Raw genomic sequence first — 15189 nt, 5'->3', positions numbered from 1 at the left:
GCGGTACACTACCGAGACTGCTCTGGAGGATCAGAGAGATGGGGGGAGATCCGGCTCTCCTTCCCCTTCTCTGGAAACAGCCTGGAGCTCAGCCCCACCTCCTCCTCCCCCCCCCCATCCCCCCAGCGTGTGACTTCCTGTTTATACCCAGAAGTGTGCTGAGGAAGCCTGGGGCAGTCTTTGCTTCCTGTGCAGAGCCGCTCTGGGTGCAGTGGAAGGACAGACACAAGACGCTGCTCTGCCTTATAGACTACGAAGGGCTGAGAGTGTGACAGAGGACCACCTTTGCTGGCTGTGTGGTGTCAGTTCAGGCCTTCAGAGGGGACGAGAGAACGAGAGAACTCTCTAGGGCTGTGTCTCCTAGCAGGGGCATACTGGGAGGACTTCAAGGAGGAGGCATTCCTGCTGGGCCTTGAGGGATGGGGCATTCAGATCAAGGGAGCCCACTCTGACGTGGAGGTCAGTTGAATTTGCAGGGGCTCTGAGGCGGGGTGAGGTGGAAGGTGTAATTGGGAGCTTTATTTGCACCCACCTACCCACTATCGCCCACCCGCAAACACTCCCCATACTCCCTGCCTCCTTGACTCCTTTCTTGGAACGAAGATTGGAGACAGTAGATCCTAATGTCAGATCTGCCCTCCCACTTGCACCTCTGTGTCCCCTGCCTCCTTTTGGAGGGAAGAGCGCTTTACAGAAGAGACAACTTTCCAACAGCATATTGTGTAAATGCTGCCCAGTCTTTGCTTTGCCGTCTCTTACTGCTGTCTTGGGGGAGTGCATGGGAACTCACCCTAGTATTCTTGCCCAGAGAATCCCATGGGCAGGGCAGCCTGGTGAGCCGCAAAAGAGCCAGACATGACTGAGGGACTGAGCATTGCCGTCTTACTCCAGAAATGCTACAGGGAAGCCATGGAGGCCAGCTGCGGGCCGGGGGAGGGTCTGTAGGCACCTAGATGCTTGCATGCATTGAGTGAGCTGGGGCAGGAGGAGAAGGCAGCCTGGGCCCGCATTCACTGCATTAACCACAGAGAGGGGTGAGACTCACATGCACGGGACGTGCTCACCAGCCCGGCCCAGCGTCTGGGCCTACTAGGTGCTTGAGGAGAACGTGGAGAGTGGGTGAATGGATGCACTGGGGAGGAGGAAGCGCTGTGAGGGGGTTGGGGAACCTGCATTCTGAAGGATGGGGGCCCCCATCCCGCCCCCAGCCCGGTGGGCACTGCCTGTCTCTCTGGACCTCGGTTTCTTCCTCTTGACCATCAGTGGGTTCACCTAGATCAGGGTCCCCACACTGCAGCCCACCAGCCAAGTCCAGCCCCTGTGCCTGGCTTTTTACAGCCTGCGAGTCAGGAATGGATTTTGCTGATAGCATTTGCCATGAATTTAATGATAAGGGACATTCACCATGAATCCCAATTAAGCGAAATATTGTCCCTGCAAAAAGAACTTTACTCTTCCATTCTATTTGCAGAGTTGTGTTATAAGTTATACTCAATTATTATCATATTCTGAATGTAGTTAATGAAGCCTTTATGATACATGTCTACATCATACCCTCAATTTTGCCTCTTGGCCTACAGAGCCTAAAATATTTACCCTCTGGTCCCTGGACTCTGTGGTCTCTGAGGCTCCTGATGGCTCTGGCACTTCACTGTGGGTGTGAGGTCGGGGGAAGAGGGAGGCGGTGCCTGGACCCTTGCTTCTCTCCCTGCCCACAGGCTTCCACAAGGTCATGGAGGGCATCCACAAGGCCATCGAGCTGGGCTACAGCCCCGTGAAGGTGAGGACTTCCTGCCTCCTCCAAGACAGCCTCCATCCCTGGCCGGAGCAGCTGCAGGGTAGCCCCCACTACCTCTGGTCCACTCCCTCCAGCCTTGCCCCTGCTCCGCACAAGAGAGGGGAGAAAACCAGTGACCCCATGGGATCTTCCACCCCATGGAGAACTGGGGGAGAGCCGCAAGGAATGGGACCCTGGGTGGAGAGCCTAGGGAGATGCCAGAACCAGCCCTCCGCCCCGGAAAAAGAACACCACAGGGCTAACCCTCACGGTTCCCTCGTCCCACGACAAGGTGAACTGCGTGGTGATGCGAGGCCTGAACGAGGACGAACTCCTGGACTTTGTGGCCTTGACCGAGGGCCTCCCCCTGGACGTGCGCTTCATCGAGTACATGCCCTTTGACGGTCAGTGCCACAGGGCAGGGTGGGTGGGGGAAGACGAGGCCAGGCCTGTCCGCGGAGCCTGACCAGGGCCTCGCTGAGAGCACAGTGGGGGGCTGCCGAGGACCCAGGGAAGGGCTGAGTGGGCAGACAAGGTCTGGCCACCCCTGTGGACGCTGCTGACCTCAGACCCCACTGAGCGTGTAGGAATTTCTCCACGGATGGTGGGGAGGGGTCTGGCAGGCACCAGGCCCGTGGTGGGGATTGGAGGCTTCTCATGGAGAGCGTTGGTGTGGTTCCATCCCCCATTTCAGGCTGAGCCTCATGCCCTCCTGACCCAGAGGCAGAGAACTGGTTCCTGGGCTGCGGGAGGGTGAACCTGAAGCCCCAGCACCCCATAGCGTGCAACTCAGTGGTTCCCACCCCCAACACAGGCAACAAGTGGAACTTTAAGAAGATGGTCAGCTATAAGGAGATGCTGGACACCCTCCGGCAGCAGTGGCCGGAGCTGGAGAAGCTGCCCGAGGAGGAATCCAGCACAGCCAAGGTTGGGGGCAGACGGAGGGGCTGGGGCTGGGAGGAGGTCATGCCACCACCCTAGGACCCTCAGACGGGAGAGCTGGCAGGGGCCGTGCTGGGGGCGGAGTCAGTGATACAGGACAGTGCTCTTTAAGCGGGAAGCGATTCAGGGCCATCATAGCGGACTCCCTGCTTCACTGACAGAGAGGAAGCCCTGACGTGGGTTAAGGAACTTGTCGTGGGGCACATTGGAGTAAGTGGTGGAGGGGACCTTGTCTGGCCCTTCAACGTGGCTGTCTCTGGCCATGCTGCCCCCAGGTCCCTGACACTTTAGGAGCCTTCGTCTTGGGCAGGCCAGGGGCAGGCAGAGAGCTCAGGGTTTCTGCTGTTTGAGGGCCTTGCAGACCGCTTTCTGCAGGGCTCCCACAGAGAGGGAATGGTATCAGGTCTGATGTCACGGAGGGAGAGCTGGCCCACCCGCATCTCCTCCTCTGCGCCCACCCACAGGCCTTTAAAATCCCCGGTTTCCGAGGCCAGGTCAGCTTCATCACGTCTATGTCTGAGCATTTCTGTGGGACCTGCAACCGGCTGCGAATCACAGCTGATGGGAACCTCAAGGTGAGTGTCTGTTCCCCCGCGGGACCCCCACCCCTCTGCGCTCTGTATGTTTCTTCCCAGCCGCGCCCCCTGATTGGAGGCGAGGTTCGCAGGGTACACGGGAGTGATGGTGAAATAGTGACAGGTTTAGGGGGATCATGGGAGCAGCAGATGGGGGTGAACTTGTGGCTCCCATGGAACTGTCTCCCTGGTTCCATCATTGCTTGGGTCCCCTGCTTGATCGGGAGCCCCTCTCTAGGACTCAGTGCCATGGAAGGTAGGGGGCCAGGCAGGGATCAGGGTGCCTTTTGCCCCCAGCCCCTACCCTGGTTGCCCTTCCCACCAGGCCAGGAGCTCGTCCCTGAAACCAACATCCATTCCTCACATCTAATCAGCACGTGCTGGGCTGTGCGTGTGTTCAGTGCTGGGCATAGCGGGTGGAAGGGAGGCGCAGACAGGTCCATTTCCTATGGGCACAAAGGCTCCTTCTGAGACCAAGGAGCTAAGGGTGGTAGCATGTGATTCTTTGTCAGATGAGCACGGGACAGGCCTCCCTCCAGGTGTGGGGGAGGAGGCATATCTGAGGCTCACCCTAATTAGGGCCAGGGCAGGTTTTGGTCAGCTCTGGGGAGACCACGTGGAGGGCCTGAGCGCCCCTTCAAAGGTGCAGAGAGTCCTGTTGACGGCAGGGTGCTGTGCAGAGGTTTTTTACAAGGTGGAGGTCGTATTTTAGGAAGAATCACTCCCAGCTTGAATTTGGAAATAGACAGTTAGATGCCATTTAGTGATGTTCCAAACATAAGAGTTTAGGTGAAAGTGGGAAGGAAGAGAGAAAGAACTTGGAGACGCAGGTGGGGGTGGAGAGAGCGGTGCCCGGGTGTCTGGTGGGCTCTGGGACCTGCCTGGAGGCGGAGGTGCTGGTGGGTGGGCTTAGACCATCAAGTTGGGCATCAGAACGGAGCTGTGCAGCAGACGGTCATAAAGCCAGGGGCTGGATTCCCTGGCGGTCCAGTGGTTAGGATGCCACACTTTTACTGCAGGGTTGAAGGTTCAGTCCTGGTTGGGAAACTGGATTGCGGGTGGAAGAGAAGTGCAGACAAATCCATCAACTCCAACATGCTGTGTGGCGTGGCTCAGCCAAAAAGAAAACCAAAGGCTTATCTGGGCTGGAGGCGTAGGACTGACTGGGCTATAGATGAGAGATGACGGCAGTGTCAGCCAGCCTCCTGCCCGCGCCCTCGCCCCAGGAAGTGGAGCCAGGATTCTGAGCAGAAAGTTGGGAACAGGCTGTTTATAGTGCAGGGTTCAGGGGGCCTGTTAAGGGGTGTCGATGCACTGGATGAGCTGCAGCAAACTGCTGTCCCTCCCCTGGGAGGAAGGGGCCCTGGAGGAGATGGCGTCCCTGGGGCCCTGGGAGAGCTGGACCCTGGCAGAGTGGCCGCCCGGCCAGGGCTGTGGGTGGAAACTCCACTGCCGAAGTGCCCGGCCTCTCCCTTCTCTCTTCTGACCTCCCAACAGCCAACCCCCTGGGCAGAAGGCAGCTGGAGGGGCCCCCCCCGGCTGCAGAGAAGGGCAGAGAGTGGAGCTTCGAGGCTGCTGGGGAGCGAGGAAGGGCACCAGCCCGCACGAGGAGGTGGCTGTGCCTTCCGCTTAGCTCTCGTTCACATCCTCTCCGACCATCTCAGTTTGTCAAAGATGCTTCGGTGCCTGTGTCCAGAGCGCCATGTACAGAGCTGGCACTTAGTAGGGGCTTTATAGGGCTTCATGGGAGGCAGTAGCTATCTCGCTTTGTGGGACCACCCCGTCCCCTCTGAGCCCAGAAGCAGCAGAGCGTTGAATTAAGTTTGACCCCAGGATGCCGTCTCCACCAGCCCTCTGCTGATCATCCGCCAGTCAGGGACCACAGACAGAGTCGGGGCAGGCGGGCAGTGTCCAGGAGCAAAGGGACGGGGAGAGGACGGAGGGGAAGCGGCTTGTGAGTGCCAGTCTCCCAGGAGACCGTTTGGACGCAGCTCCCACTCTCTGGGATCTGTTCTTCTGGCAGCCAAGAGGCCATTCCATGGAATGTCTCAGGAGAAGGTATGAATGTAGATTTTGATGCACTGTCTCTGTTGGCAATTAATTTTTTAAAGCACACTCTACGCGCTGTAAGGAGCATGACTGGAAGTCAGACACAGGCCTTGTCTGGTTTTGTCTTCCTGCCCTTACAGCCCCTCTTGACTACTCCATCTAGCACCTTCGGCCTCTCATTGCAGGAAATCTTGCTTTGAGTCTGACCAGCCAAGGGAGGCCCTCCTGCTCAGCCCAGGGCGGGGTACTCTTAAGAGTGGGGGCCAGGGCTCAGGATCCAGAGGATGTGTTGGCCTCACCCACCATGTGACCCTCTCCAGGTCTGCCTCTTTGGGAACTCAGAGGTGTCTCTACGGGATCACCTGCGGGCAGGGGCCTCCGAGGAGGAGCTGCTGAGGGTCATCGGGGCTGCGGTGGGCAGGAAGAAGCGGCAGCACGCAGGTAGGGTGCAGAGAGGCCGGGCTGGGTGGCGAGTGGGCTGTCGGCAGCAGGAGGGAGGTCCGTAGTTTGGGGGCAGGAGGATGAGGGGCAGCCTGGCGGGAGCCTGGGGACCCCGTGTGGTCTGTGCTCCCCATCACTGTTCTTGGACCTCTTGACTTGGGGGCACAGTGATGCTTCTTGGCACAGCAGAGCCCATGCAAGACAAGGGAGCCCAGAGGCTCTGGGGCCGTTTTCATTGGGTGGGGGGAAAAGAGGGCGTCATTGCCTCTCGGTCATCCCACACATTGTCTTCCACCGAGGCGGGGTCCTGGCACCCACACGTGCTCTGGGCTCTGTCGTGGGCGGCCTCGCAGTGTCCTGCGGGGGTTTGCTGGGGTGCATGTAGGTGAGCGCGTGGCCCCGCGGCTGGCATACCGCTGTGTCCATCGTGCGCTTAGTGAACTCTCTCCCTGCCCTCTTTCTCCCCCGTCCCCACTCCCCTCTCCCCACCCTTCGCTCACCCCAGGCATGTTCAATATCTCCCAGATGAAGAACCGGCCCATGATCCTCATCGGTGGGTGACCCATCAGTACGTAATCACGCGCTCTCATCACTGGGGGTCCCCTGGGGCAGGGCTCCTGCCATAAGGCAACCCCTGCCCTGCCCCCCTGATCCTGCACTTCATCCTGAGGTTCTCATCCTTCATCTTTTCCTGCCCCATCCAGCCTTTACTGCTGCTTTTCTTCCCTTCCACGGCTGCCCCTCACTGCATATCCATAGAAGTCATCATCCTATCTCACAAGAGATCAGGCTTGGGGAGTGGGGTGGTTCTAAGCTTATGATCGCTGTGGTGGTTGTCCCCTGAGAGTGGAGCTTCTGGTTAAGACAGAGACCTGTCCTCGGCTCTGGAATCTCCCGGCTCGGATGCAGTCATGGTCTGTCCCTTCCCTTCTGCCCTGTGGACCGGGCCACGAGTGTGTCTGGACCATCAGTGCCATTGGGCCCGGTGTTATGTTTCTGTGCTGGGCGGCGCTTAGGCAGCTAAGCAAGCATATTGCTCAGCTTTCCATGGAGGACGCAGCCAGGATCGCAGCTACCTAATTCGTGAACTCCGGGGAACTGAACATATTGCCCAGGGTGTTTCTAGAAGGAAATGGCACCCCACTCTAGTATTCTTGCCTAGAGAATCCTGTGGACAGAGGAGCCTGGTGGGCTGCTGTCCATAGGGTTGCATAGAGTTGGACACGACTGAAGCGGCTTTGCATGCATGCATGCATTGGAGAAGGAAATGGCAACCCACTCCAGTGTTCTTGCCTGGGGAATCCCAGGGATGGAGGAGCCTGGTGGGCTGCCATCTATGAGGTTGCACCGAGTCAGACATGACTAAAGTGACTTAGCAGCAGCAGCAGCAGCAGCAGGGTCTCTCTCCTATGCATAGGATGCTTCAAGCAGAAACACCTTGTTATTGAGCTGCATGTGGGCTCTAACACTGGGGACCTGGCCGGTCCACGAGGAGCTTTAGGGATGCTGTCACCCCGCTGGCACATGCCCAGGCTAGAGCAGGGGAGGCCTTGCCCCCTTGGCCACAGGCAGATCTGGGCCCCTGAATCGTGCCCTAAGCAAGAGAAGGCAGAGAGAACAGCTAGGGGCAAGGGTTCTTTTCCTCAGCGCATGGAGCAGAGCCAGCCAGTGCCCTGAGGCAGCCCAGGAGCCACACCAGCCTCCCTCACCACAGCGTGCCATCGAGGGGGAAGCCGTGCCACCTCTCTTCTGCCCTCACCTCCACACCCTCCTCCTCCTGTATCGGGCCTTGACCCAGGCTGCCTTGATGGCAGAGAGTGGGGGAGGACAACCACCCCCGCCCTCCCACGGATGGAGGTTGTATCTGTGACACTGACAAGTTAGGGGACCCAGAGCATGTTGGAAGGCTGGGAATCGGGAGACCTGACTGATTGACAAGGAGTAAGGTTAGTGTCAGGATATAGAGTAACTAAAGTGGGGTCATTTTTTATAAAACCGAAAGTTGTCCAGAACAGGGCCGCTTAGACTTTCACACGCATTTGAATCCCTTAGGGATCTTGTTATTTCAGACTCGGATTTGAGAGGTCTAGGCTGTGTGTCTAACAGTTCTCAGAAGGTGCTGGTCCCTGGACCACCCTTCGAGTAACAAGAGCCTACAAGGTGGTTCCCCAGGCCCGTGGGACCATGTGAATCAGCCTGTTGCTTCGTGTGCACTTCTGATGTGCTTGAGATGTCAATGAAACAGATTCATTATTTCCCTTAGAATCTTGTCTGCAAAGCAGGTGATTACTGTTAGCCCTTCCTGGAACATTTAAAGATGAGAGTAACTAATTGGTAATTCAGGCTGAGGCCTGGCTATAGTTTTAAGAAAATGAAGGGACAGAGTGGTCGTGTGATCGAGGCTTGCATGGTGGCAGCAGGTGGGAGCAAGCCCACCCTCCACTGCAGGACAGGTGGAGACCCTGGGACCCTTGCTCTCTGCACCTCCTGGTGAGGAAACCTGCATAGTTATATTCTGGGGGCCCCTTCTCTGTGGATCTTCTCTTTTCTGTCTTCTCACTGTGCTCTTGGCCCTTCATTCCACGTTCCCTGACATGAACAGGGGAACTCGAGGTGGGATGGGGAGAGAGTTGGGGGAGGAGGTGGTTTTGCAAAAGACCCTTTTGGACTGAGTCTCCTCTTCTGTTTTCATTCTAGAGTTATTTTTGATGCGCCAAGATTCCCCACCAGCCCTTCCAAGCACTTTCAGGAACTCTCTCCGTGTTCAGGTTCTGAGACACAGAGTGAGTTTCTCCAGCCAGATGGTGACTTTATGGAAAGGAGGCGGGGTCCCCCAGGCCCCTCTTGTTGCCCAGCGGTGGCTGGGGTCCAGCCTCCCTCAGAGACACTTCAGTTCCCACCTGGACTCAGATGCCAACCCAAAGTGCCTTAGCCCAACAGAACCCCAGGCTCCTGCCGCCTCCTCAGGACCTCTGCCAGACTCTGACCAACTGACCCACGTGGACACGGAAGGACGGATGGCTATGGTGGACGTGGGCAGGAAGCCAGACACAGAGAGGGTGGCCGTGGCCTCGGCCGTGGTCCTCCTGGGGCCTGTGGCCTTCAAGCTCATCCAGGAGAACCAGCTCAAGAAGGGAGATGCCCTGGCGGTGGCCCAGCTGGCAGGCATCCAGGCGGCCAAGCTGACCAGTCAGCTGATCCCTCTCTGCCACCACGTGGCGCTGAGCCATGTCCAGGTGCAGCTGGAGCTGGACCGCACACGCCACGCCGCGGTGATCCAGGCATCTTGCCGGGCCCGGGGCCCCACCGGGGTGGAGATGGAGGCCCTGACCTCCGCTGCCGTGGCCGCCCTCGCCCTGTACGACATGTGCAAGGCCGTCAGCAGGGACATCGTGTTGGCGGAGATCAAGCTCGTTAGCAAGACTGGGGGTCAGCGAGGGGACTTCCATCGAACGTAGAGCTCCTGCCCCCGCTCTCACCCCCAGGCCAGCAAGCAATGGGATGCCGTTTCAACCCAAGGGAAAGAGGTCAAGTTCCTTTCACCAGTTACCTTCCGCCGGTAGGAACCTGAAGCCAGCCCACCCCTTCACTGCTAGATGACCTTCACTCACCTACAGGGTTTCCTGTCTTCCAAGAGGAAACCAGCAGGCACTTCAGCCTTCCTGGACCCTGAGGTTGTGCCTGGGAGGGTTATCTAGCCTTGCTAGATAATCACAGTATGATTTGTGAACTCTTTGAGACAATCAGTCGAGCCCATGACCTCCACTTCTCGAGTGGGTTTTCTCTTCTCCTCCTTTTCCTGGGAGGAACAAGGGCTCATAAGCAGAGGAACCCGCTCTGAGGAAGGGAACGCGGCTCGCCCCGGGAATGGATCACTTCTCTCTAACTGCAGCCCCGGCCTCTCTGCCGTGCTGCCTCGGAAAAGCAGGTTATCCCCCTCCCGTTGCCGGAGTCTGTCCCATCAGACACACAGGCTTCCAGCTTATCAGTTGCACCGTCCTGCAGCTCCTTTCCCTGGCCCCTCCTCCTAAGCAGTATCCCCATGGGCCACAGCCCCGAGGCCTCCTGACCGAGCACACCTCCTGTATCCCTTCACCCTGGGACACACCAGGTGGGGAGGAGTGGTGGAGCTTGCCTTCACCCTCACTGCGCACAAAATAAAGCCACGATGCCAGTTTTGGAGATGCAGGAGTGAGGACTGTCTGTGCCGAGGGCACCGAGCCGTGATGTTAGGTCTGTCCTGCCGCCTATAGCCTCGCCCCCTGGAGGAACAGGAACTGCAGAGATGCTGGAAAAGGCGGGGGCACAGGGAGAACATGCTCTCCTCCCTGGGGGAGAAGGAAGGCTTGGAGTGGGAGGTATGGAGATGCAGCGTCTCCTGTAGCACGGTCATCTGGGGACGTCCAAAGCACCTCCTGTCGCCGATAGAGGCCGGGGGTGCGGTTAGAGGCTCCTGGTTTTCACGTCCCCCAAAGCACGACGCGCTCGCTGGGTTCTCTCGACATGGGTGGGTTAGTGTGACCCACCCTCTGACCCCACCCTATCTGCTTCCGTCTGCCCTACACCCAGGTCTGCTGGGAAACCAGTAACAGCCACCCAGCTCTTAGACTGTGGAGACTGGCTTTTTCTTTTCCAAGTCCTTCCACCTTGGCTGATTTCAAGGTACCGTATGATGTGAACCGGCTTGCGGAATCCCTGAGGCTGTAACAGTTGGTGCTCCCGGCGCTGGTAGGATCTGGTCCCAACACCCCATGGGCTCTGCCCCCTCCCCAGCACACTTCACATCCTCACCTGGGAAGGAGACACAGGTTTCAAGGCAGGCTAGGTGAGGGTGGTACGGATTTAATATTTTTTAGTATTACAATATATTCTTATAAAAAAGGTGCAGGCGAAAAGGACACTGCAGATTTTGTACATTAGCCTCATCTGTCGTCTGAAAGAGCTGGTGGGAACAGCTTTGGTGTGGAGGTGGTACAGGTCAGGGAGATGGCCATGCCCCACCCTCCACCTCCATTGGGTGCAAAGTGGGAGGGTGAAGCCTGGATCAGACCCTTCCCCATCCACCTGGAGAATTTCCTCCTCCTGCTGCCCCAAACACACCCTGCTTCCATCACTGAGAGGAAGGGGTGGGCGGTGGGTGCTGCTGCTGAGAAAGGGACAGGTTGCATCAGGTTAATTGGAATTTTACACTGGACACACCATAAGACAGCTAGAGAAATTAACTCATAGGTGGCAGGCGCAGGGGTGGGGGGCGGGGCAGGAAGGGCATGGGGGAATGACCAAGGAACAAATATAACAGGCGTAAACACGCAGCGTGTCGAGGACCAACCCGGCCGTCTCCAGGGCACCTGCCCTTCTTGCTGAGTTGGCCACGATGGTCCACGGTCCAAGGCACTGTTGGCCATCTGGCTACAGCAGCGTCTGGTGTCAGAGCCACTGGCCAGATCTAGAAAATAATAAATAGAGAAGGCAAAAAACCTTTAGAAGTGAGACGCCTGAGCCCTGGAACAATATACGTGTCCTCTGTAAACAGTTAAACCAAACTGTGCTTTTTCTGTGATTCCCAACGTGTCTTGCCAAACGCTTCCGTTCTCCCTTCTTTTTCCTGGTGCGTATCTAGTCTTCCATGGTGGGTGGGAATGCTGGGATCTGGACAGGCCTGCTGCATAGGAGGAGAGGCCTCCCTGCCCCCATGGGTGAGGTGGACTCCGGCCTGGCCAGTCTCGGGGAGGGCCTTAAGAGGCCCTGCCACAACCTTCCCATCATCCCAGTGCCAGCTTCTTAACAGCGGGGGCTCGTGGGTGCCACATTGCCCTGCAGCCAGCCTTCCTGGAGGCCTTCCCCTGGCCCTCACACGGACTCTGGTGGCCTTTTCACACCTGTCCCCGCCACACTCACACTTACTCCAGTCCCTCCCCCTCGAACCGACACACGTGCTGGGCTCACCAACCCTGTGTTTCTCCCCCACCCCACAGCTACTCTGGTTCCACCCCCAGAAAAGGCAGCTGAAGAGTGGGCCCCAGCCCACCAGTCTGTCCACTGGAAATAACCCTGAGCTGGAGGAGGTCAGAGGTGAGAATCAGAAGTGGGGGCAGGACAGAAGGGCAGGGAGCCTGTTGATGGGGGAGGCGGTGGGGCGGGGGGAGGGACAGGCAGGTCTCTGACACTGAGGATGAGGGGTTAATTCTAGGAGATAGGAAATGTATTAAAAGTATGAACCTTGCTGGAGTTGGGCTTACCCTCTGTCCTTTTACAAGAGAAAACTATAGATACCAGTCATCATCCTTCCCCACGAGGACAGTTCTAGATGGACAAAATGAAGGTCAGAGTGGACAGGAGAACCAGAATGGGCCCCCTGGAAGTCAGGTGGACCAAATCAGGCACCAGAGATGGGCGAGTGGGACCCCCTCAGGTTTCCACCATTGGCTCCCCTGGGCAGGGTACTCCCCGGCTTCTCCTGCCTTGCTCTGCTGTGCCCCGTCTGAATGCTGCTGATGGTGGGGGGGGGGTGCCCTCATACCCCCTTATAGGTGGCAGAGGGGAAGCTCTTGCCCTTGGGACCTTCTCAGGAACCAATGCCCAGGGCCAACCTCAGCCAGATACAGGCAGTTTAAAGCAGCCCTGTGCAGGCTGAACAGAGCAGGAGGTCACTGCAGATGTTGAGAGAAGTGTGGGCTCTGAGTGATGTTGGTGACCCAGGAGCTCTAGGGTGAACCTAGCCATTCAAGCACTGGCCTCTGGAACCCCCAGCCAACATGTGAGGTCACTGTCTCCAAGACAACGGTCAAGATATACCAGGTCTGGGTGGGGAAGGAGAGTTCTGTCCCGGGATCCCTGTGCCTAGCATCCAGGGTGTGGTGATAATGGGGTCTTTGTTGAACCCTTACCAGATCCATCAAATGCCTGATAGTGAGCCACGATCATGGGAACCCAAAGGTGAATTTTGAAATTCTGGATTAGTAGACTGGAGATGGCAGGAGGGAAGGGAAAGAGACTTATGACATGCCAGAGAGGGGCCAGCGGACTTCTGATCTAGGAAATGGGTACTGCCACCCTGTCGTGATAACTTGGTCCCCGCAGCATCCTCCCAGCATTTTCTTCTTTCTGGAACACCTAGCTGGCATCTCTAATGCCTCTTCCATTTGATAGGATACTTCACCCCAGATCAATGTTCCATTAACCCTACTCTTGAGAGATGGGGTCCTGGGTGCCCCCACCCCACTGTTAACTTCCCACAGCATGGGAAATCTGGACATGGTCTGTGGACCTCTCTCCAGTCTAGATCAGAAACAGCTCTGTGCCAACACACAGGTGCCCATGCTGCAGGGTGGGGAACAGGGCCCCTTCAGCTGGGGCTGGCCAAGGATGTCCAAGTCAGCCTCAGGAGAGTGACCCCTGGGGCTGGGGTGCAGGAAGAATAATGGGAAGTGGAGATGAGGGAAACCCCTTCAGGTGGGGAGACACCAGGGTCCTGCCACACACAGCCCTGCCCCCAGGACCCAGTCCAGGGCTCTAAGCCCAGCACCAAGTCGCGTTAAGTATCACTCTCGCACCTCCACCACTCGCCCCCTTGCGGGGGGAGGAGGGGATACCCATCCCTGTCTCCCAGTCTCCCGCTGCTGGCCAGTCCTCAGGTCAATAATTTAGCCTGTTTATCGCCCGCTCCCGGGTGGCTTCCAGGGCCTGGCTCCCTGATCGCTTGCGGCTGCGCTTGAGTTTGCACAAGTCCTTGTCGAAAACTTCTCCGGAGCGCAGGGCCGACACCAGGTCATCAAACTCGCCGCCTTCCTCCAGCGCGCTGCCCGCGTGCACCTTCCGCTGCCGCTGCCACCGCTCACGTTCCCGCTGCTCCTTCAGCTGGTGGGTGGTGGGGAGGGGGAGGCGAGGAGGGAAGGTGAGGGGCTGGCAGCCACAGGGTGACTGACGCCTGGGCTGCATCTGCCACCTGGCTCCCGGGGCACCCCGAGCCTCCCGCTCCCAGTGCGCACTCCCCCGCCGGCTCGGCCGCTCTCGGGTGCACACGCCTAGCCACACGCCGGGGCGGCTTCCTTACCATGGCCTCCATGCGCGCCCTCCGCTCTTCCTCCTCTTTCCTCCTGCGCATGGCCTCCAGGTCCTGCCGAGCCTCCGAGAAAGCCTGCAGGAAGGCGTCAAAGATGCCGAAGAACTCGTCCGGCTGCATCTTGCTGTCCTGCTCCCCAAAGTGCATCAGGGCCTTGGAGAACTGTTGGGAGAGAAGGGTTGATGGAGAGTCCCCCGCCTGAGCCCAGTGAGCAGGTGGGTTCCAGCCAGAGCAGAGCTCATCCAGGTAGAGGACCTTAGGCTGAGGGGCAGGACTAGAGAGGGGAGATCCCCATTGTCATCCGGGGTAAGGGCAAGGCTGAAGGAAAGGCTTGACACCTGCCAGAGGTGAGGGACCCAAGCCACCTCTGGGTCTGTTAGGGTGTAGGTACAGGACGAGGAGCTACACAGCTAGGGAAGCACATCCACAGGCCAGGACCTGCCTGGTTAGAACCCAAAAGGATGTCAGATCATCTAGTTATTGGGCTAGTTGTTTAACCACTCTGTGCCTCAGTTTCCTCATCTGTAAAATGGGGATAACAGGACTACTTCATGATGTTGGGGGAGTTAAATGAGTTGATGTAGGGTGCTAGCCATGTGCCCGGCACTGTTTACTGACAGCTACGTCTCTAATTCAACCTGCTGAAAACCCTCTAAGACAGCCCTCATGACTCTTAAGCATGCTCCTTGGACTGGCAGCATGGGCATCTCCCAGAAGCTGGTTAGAAGGCTGAATCTTCGGCCCACCCCAGACCCTGAATGAGGACCCACATCTCAATGCGACTCTCGCAGCAGGGGTCCAGGGGCATGCCTGCGGGAGAGGCAGAACAACTGAGAGCAAAGCTGGGCTCCGGAGTCGGGCTTCACCCAGCTCTGTCTAGCACAACCTTTGGCAGGTTACTTAACCTCGCCGGACCTCGCACATCTGTCGAATAGGACAATACCCCTTCAACAGACCCATACGGTGGGTGGTGAGGCAGATGGTGGAAAACGCTCAACAAGGTGCCTGACACTGGTTGCGGATCGAAGTTTTTACAACAGAGTTGCTTTGCTTGCAGGAGTGAGGACAGGCTTTCTCAAAGCTCTGTGCCTCTGGGTGTGTCCCTCTGCGCCCTCTGTGGTCAGAGTGATGCAGGTGGAGAGGAGTCGGGGTGGGGTCAGCCTGCAGGCTTGGGGCCCCCTTACCTTGGCCCTGGCTTCATTGAGCTGGTCCTCCAGCTCTGAGAAGCTGAAGCTGGAGACCGTGATGAAGTCACTCATGACCGGCACAAACTTGTCGTTCGGATCTCGCACCTGCCGTTTCTGATATTCCAGCTCCTGAAGAGGGAGAGCCAAGTGCTGGTC

At 57.9% G+C, this 15189-nt stretch overlaps 2 protein-coding genes across 13 annotated transcripts in view; one reads left to right on the top strand and one right to left on the bottom strand.

Annotated features, from left to right (window-relative positions):
* MOCS1 (molybdenum cofactor synthesis 1) overlaps positions 1-9968 on the top strand; it is a 34503-nt gene extending 24535 nt beyond the window's left edge. The window contains exons 5-11 of one of the 4 annotated variants that reach the window (NM_001166297.1): positions 1719-1780; positions 2070-2181; positions 2592-2704; positions 3184-3294; positions 5664-5784; positions 6290-6337; positions 8482-9968. In NM_001166297.1, coding sequence (NP_001159769.1) covers positions 1719-1780; positions 2070-2181; positions 2592-2704; positions 3184-3294; positions 5664-5784; positions 6290-6337; positions 8482-9242 — 1328 coding nt within the window. In that variant the 3' untranslated portion in view covers positions 9243-9968. 4 annotated transcript variants of the gene reach the window in all.
* Positions 9969-10606: 638 nt separating this feature from the next.
* The window catches only part of DAAM2 (dishevelled associated activator of morphogenesis 2), a 135997-nt gene continuing 131414 nt past the window's right edge, over positions 10607-15189 (bottom strand). For all 9 annotated transcript variants that reach the window (XM_010818159.4, XM_002697225.7, XM_010818160.4 and 6 more), the window contains 3 exons: positions 15031-15162; positions 13838-14008; positions 10607-13641 (listed from right to left, as the gene is read on the bottom strand). In XM_010818159.4, the coding sequence (XP_010816461.1) occupies positions 13420-13641; positions 13838-14008; positions 15031-15162 (525 nt within the window). In that variant the 3' untranslated portion in view covers positions 10607-13419. The remainder of the gene's footprint in view (positions 13642-13837; positions 14009-15030; positions 15163-15189) is intronic.

The sequence above is a fragment of the Bos taurus genome, chromosome 23 (assembly GCF_002263795.3).
Source record: "Bos taurus isolate L1 Dominette 01449 registration number 42190680 breed Hereford chromosome 23, ARS-UCD2.0, whole genome shotgun sequence".
In the NCBI taxonomy this organism is placed as follows: domain Eukaryota; kingdom Metazoa; phylum Chordata; class Mammalia; order Artiodactyla; family Bovidae; genus Bos; species Bos taurus.
Note: the sequence above shows the minus strand (reverse complement) of the source record. Positions and strands in the feature narration are given on the sequence as shown.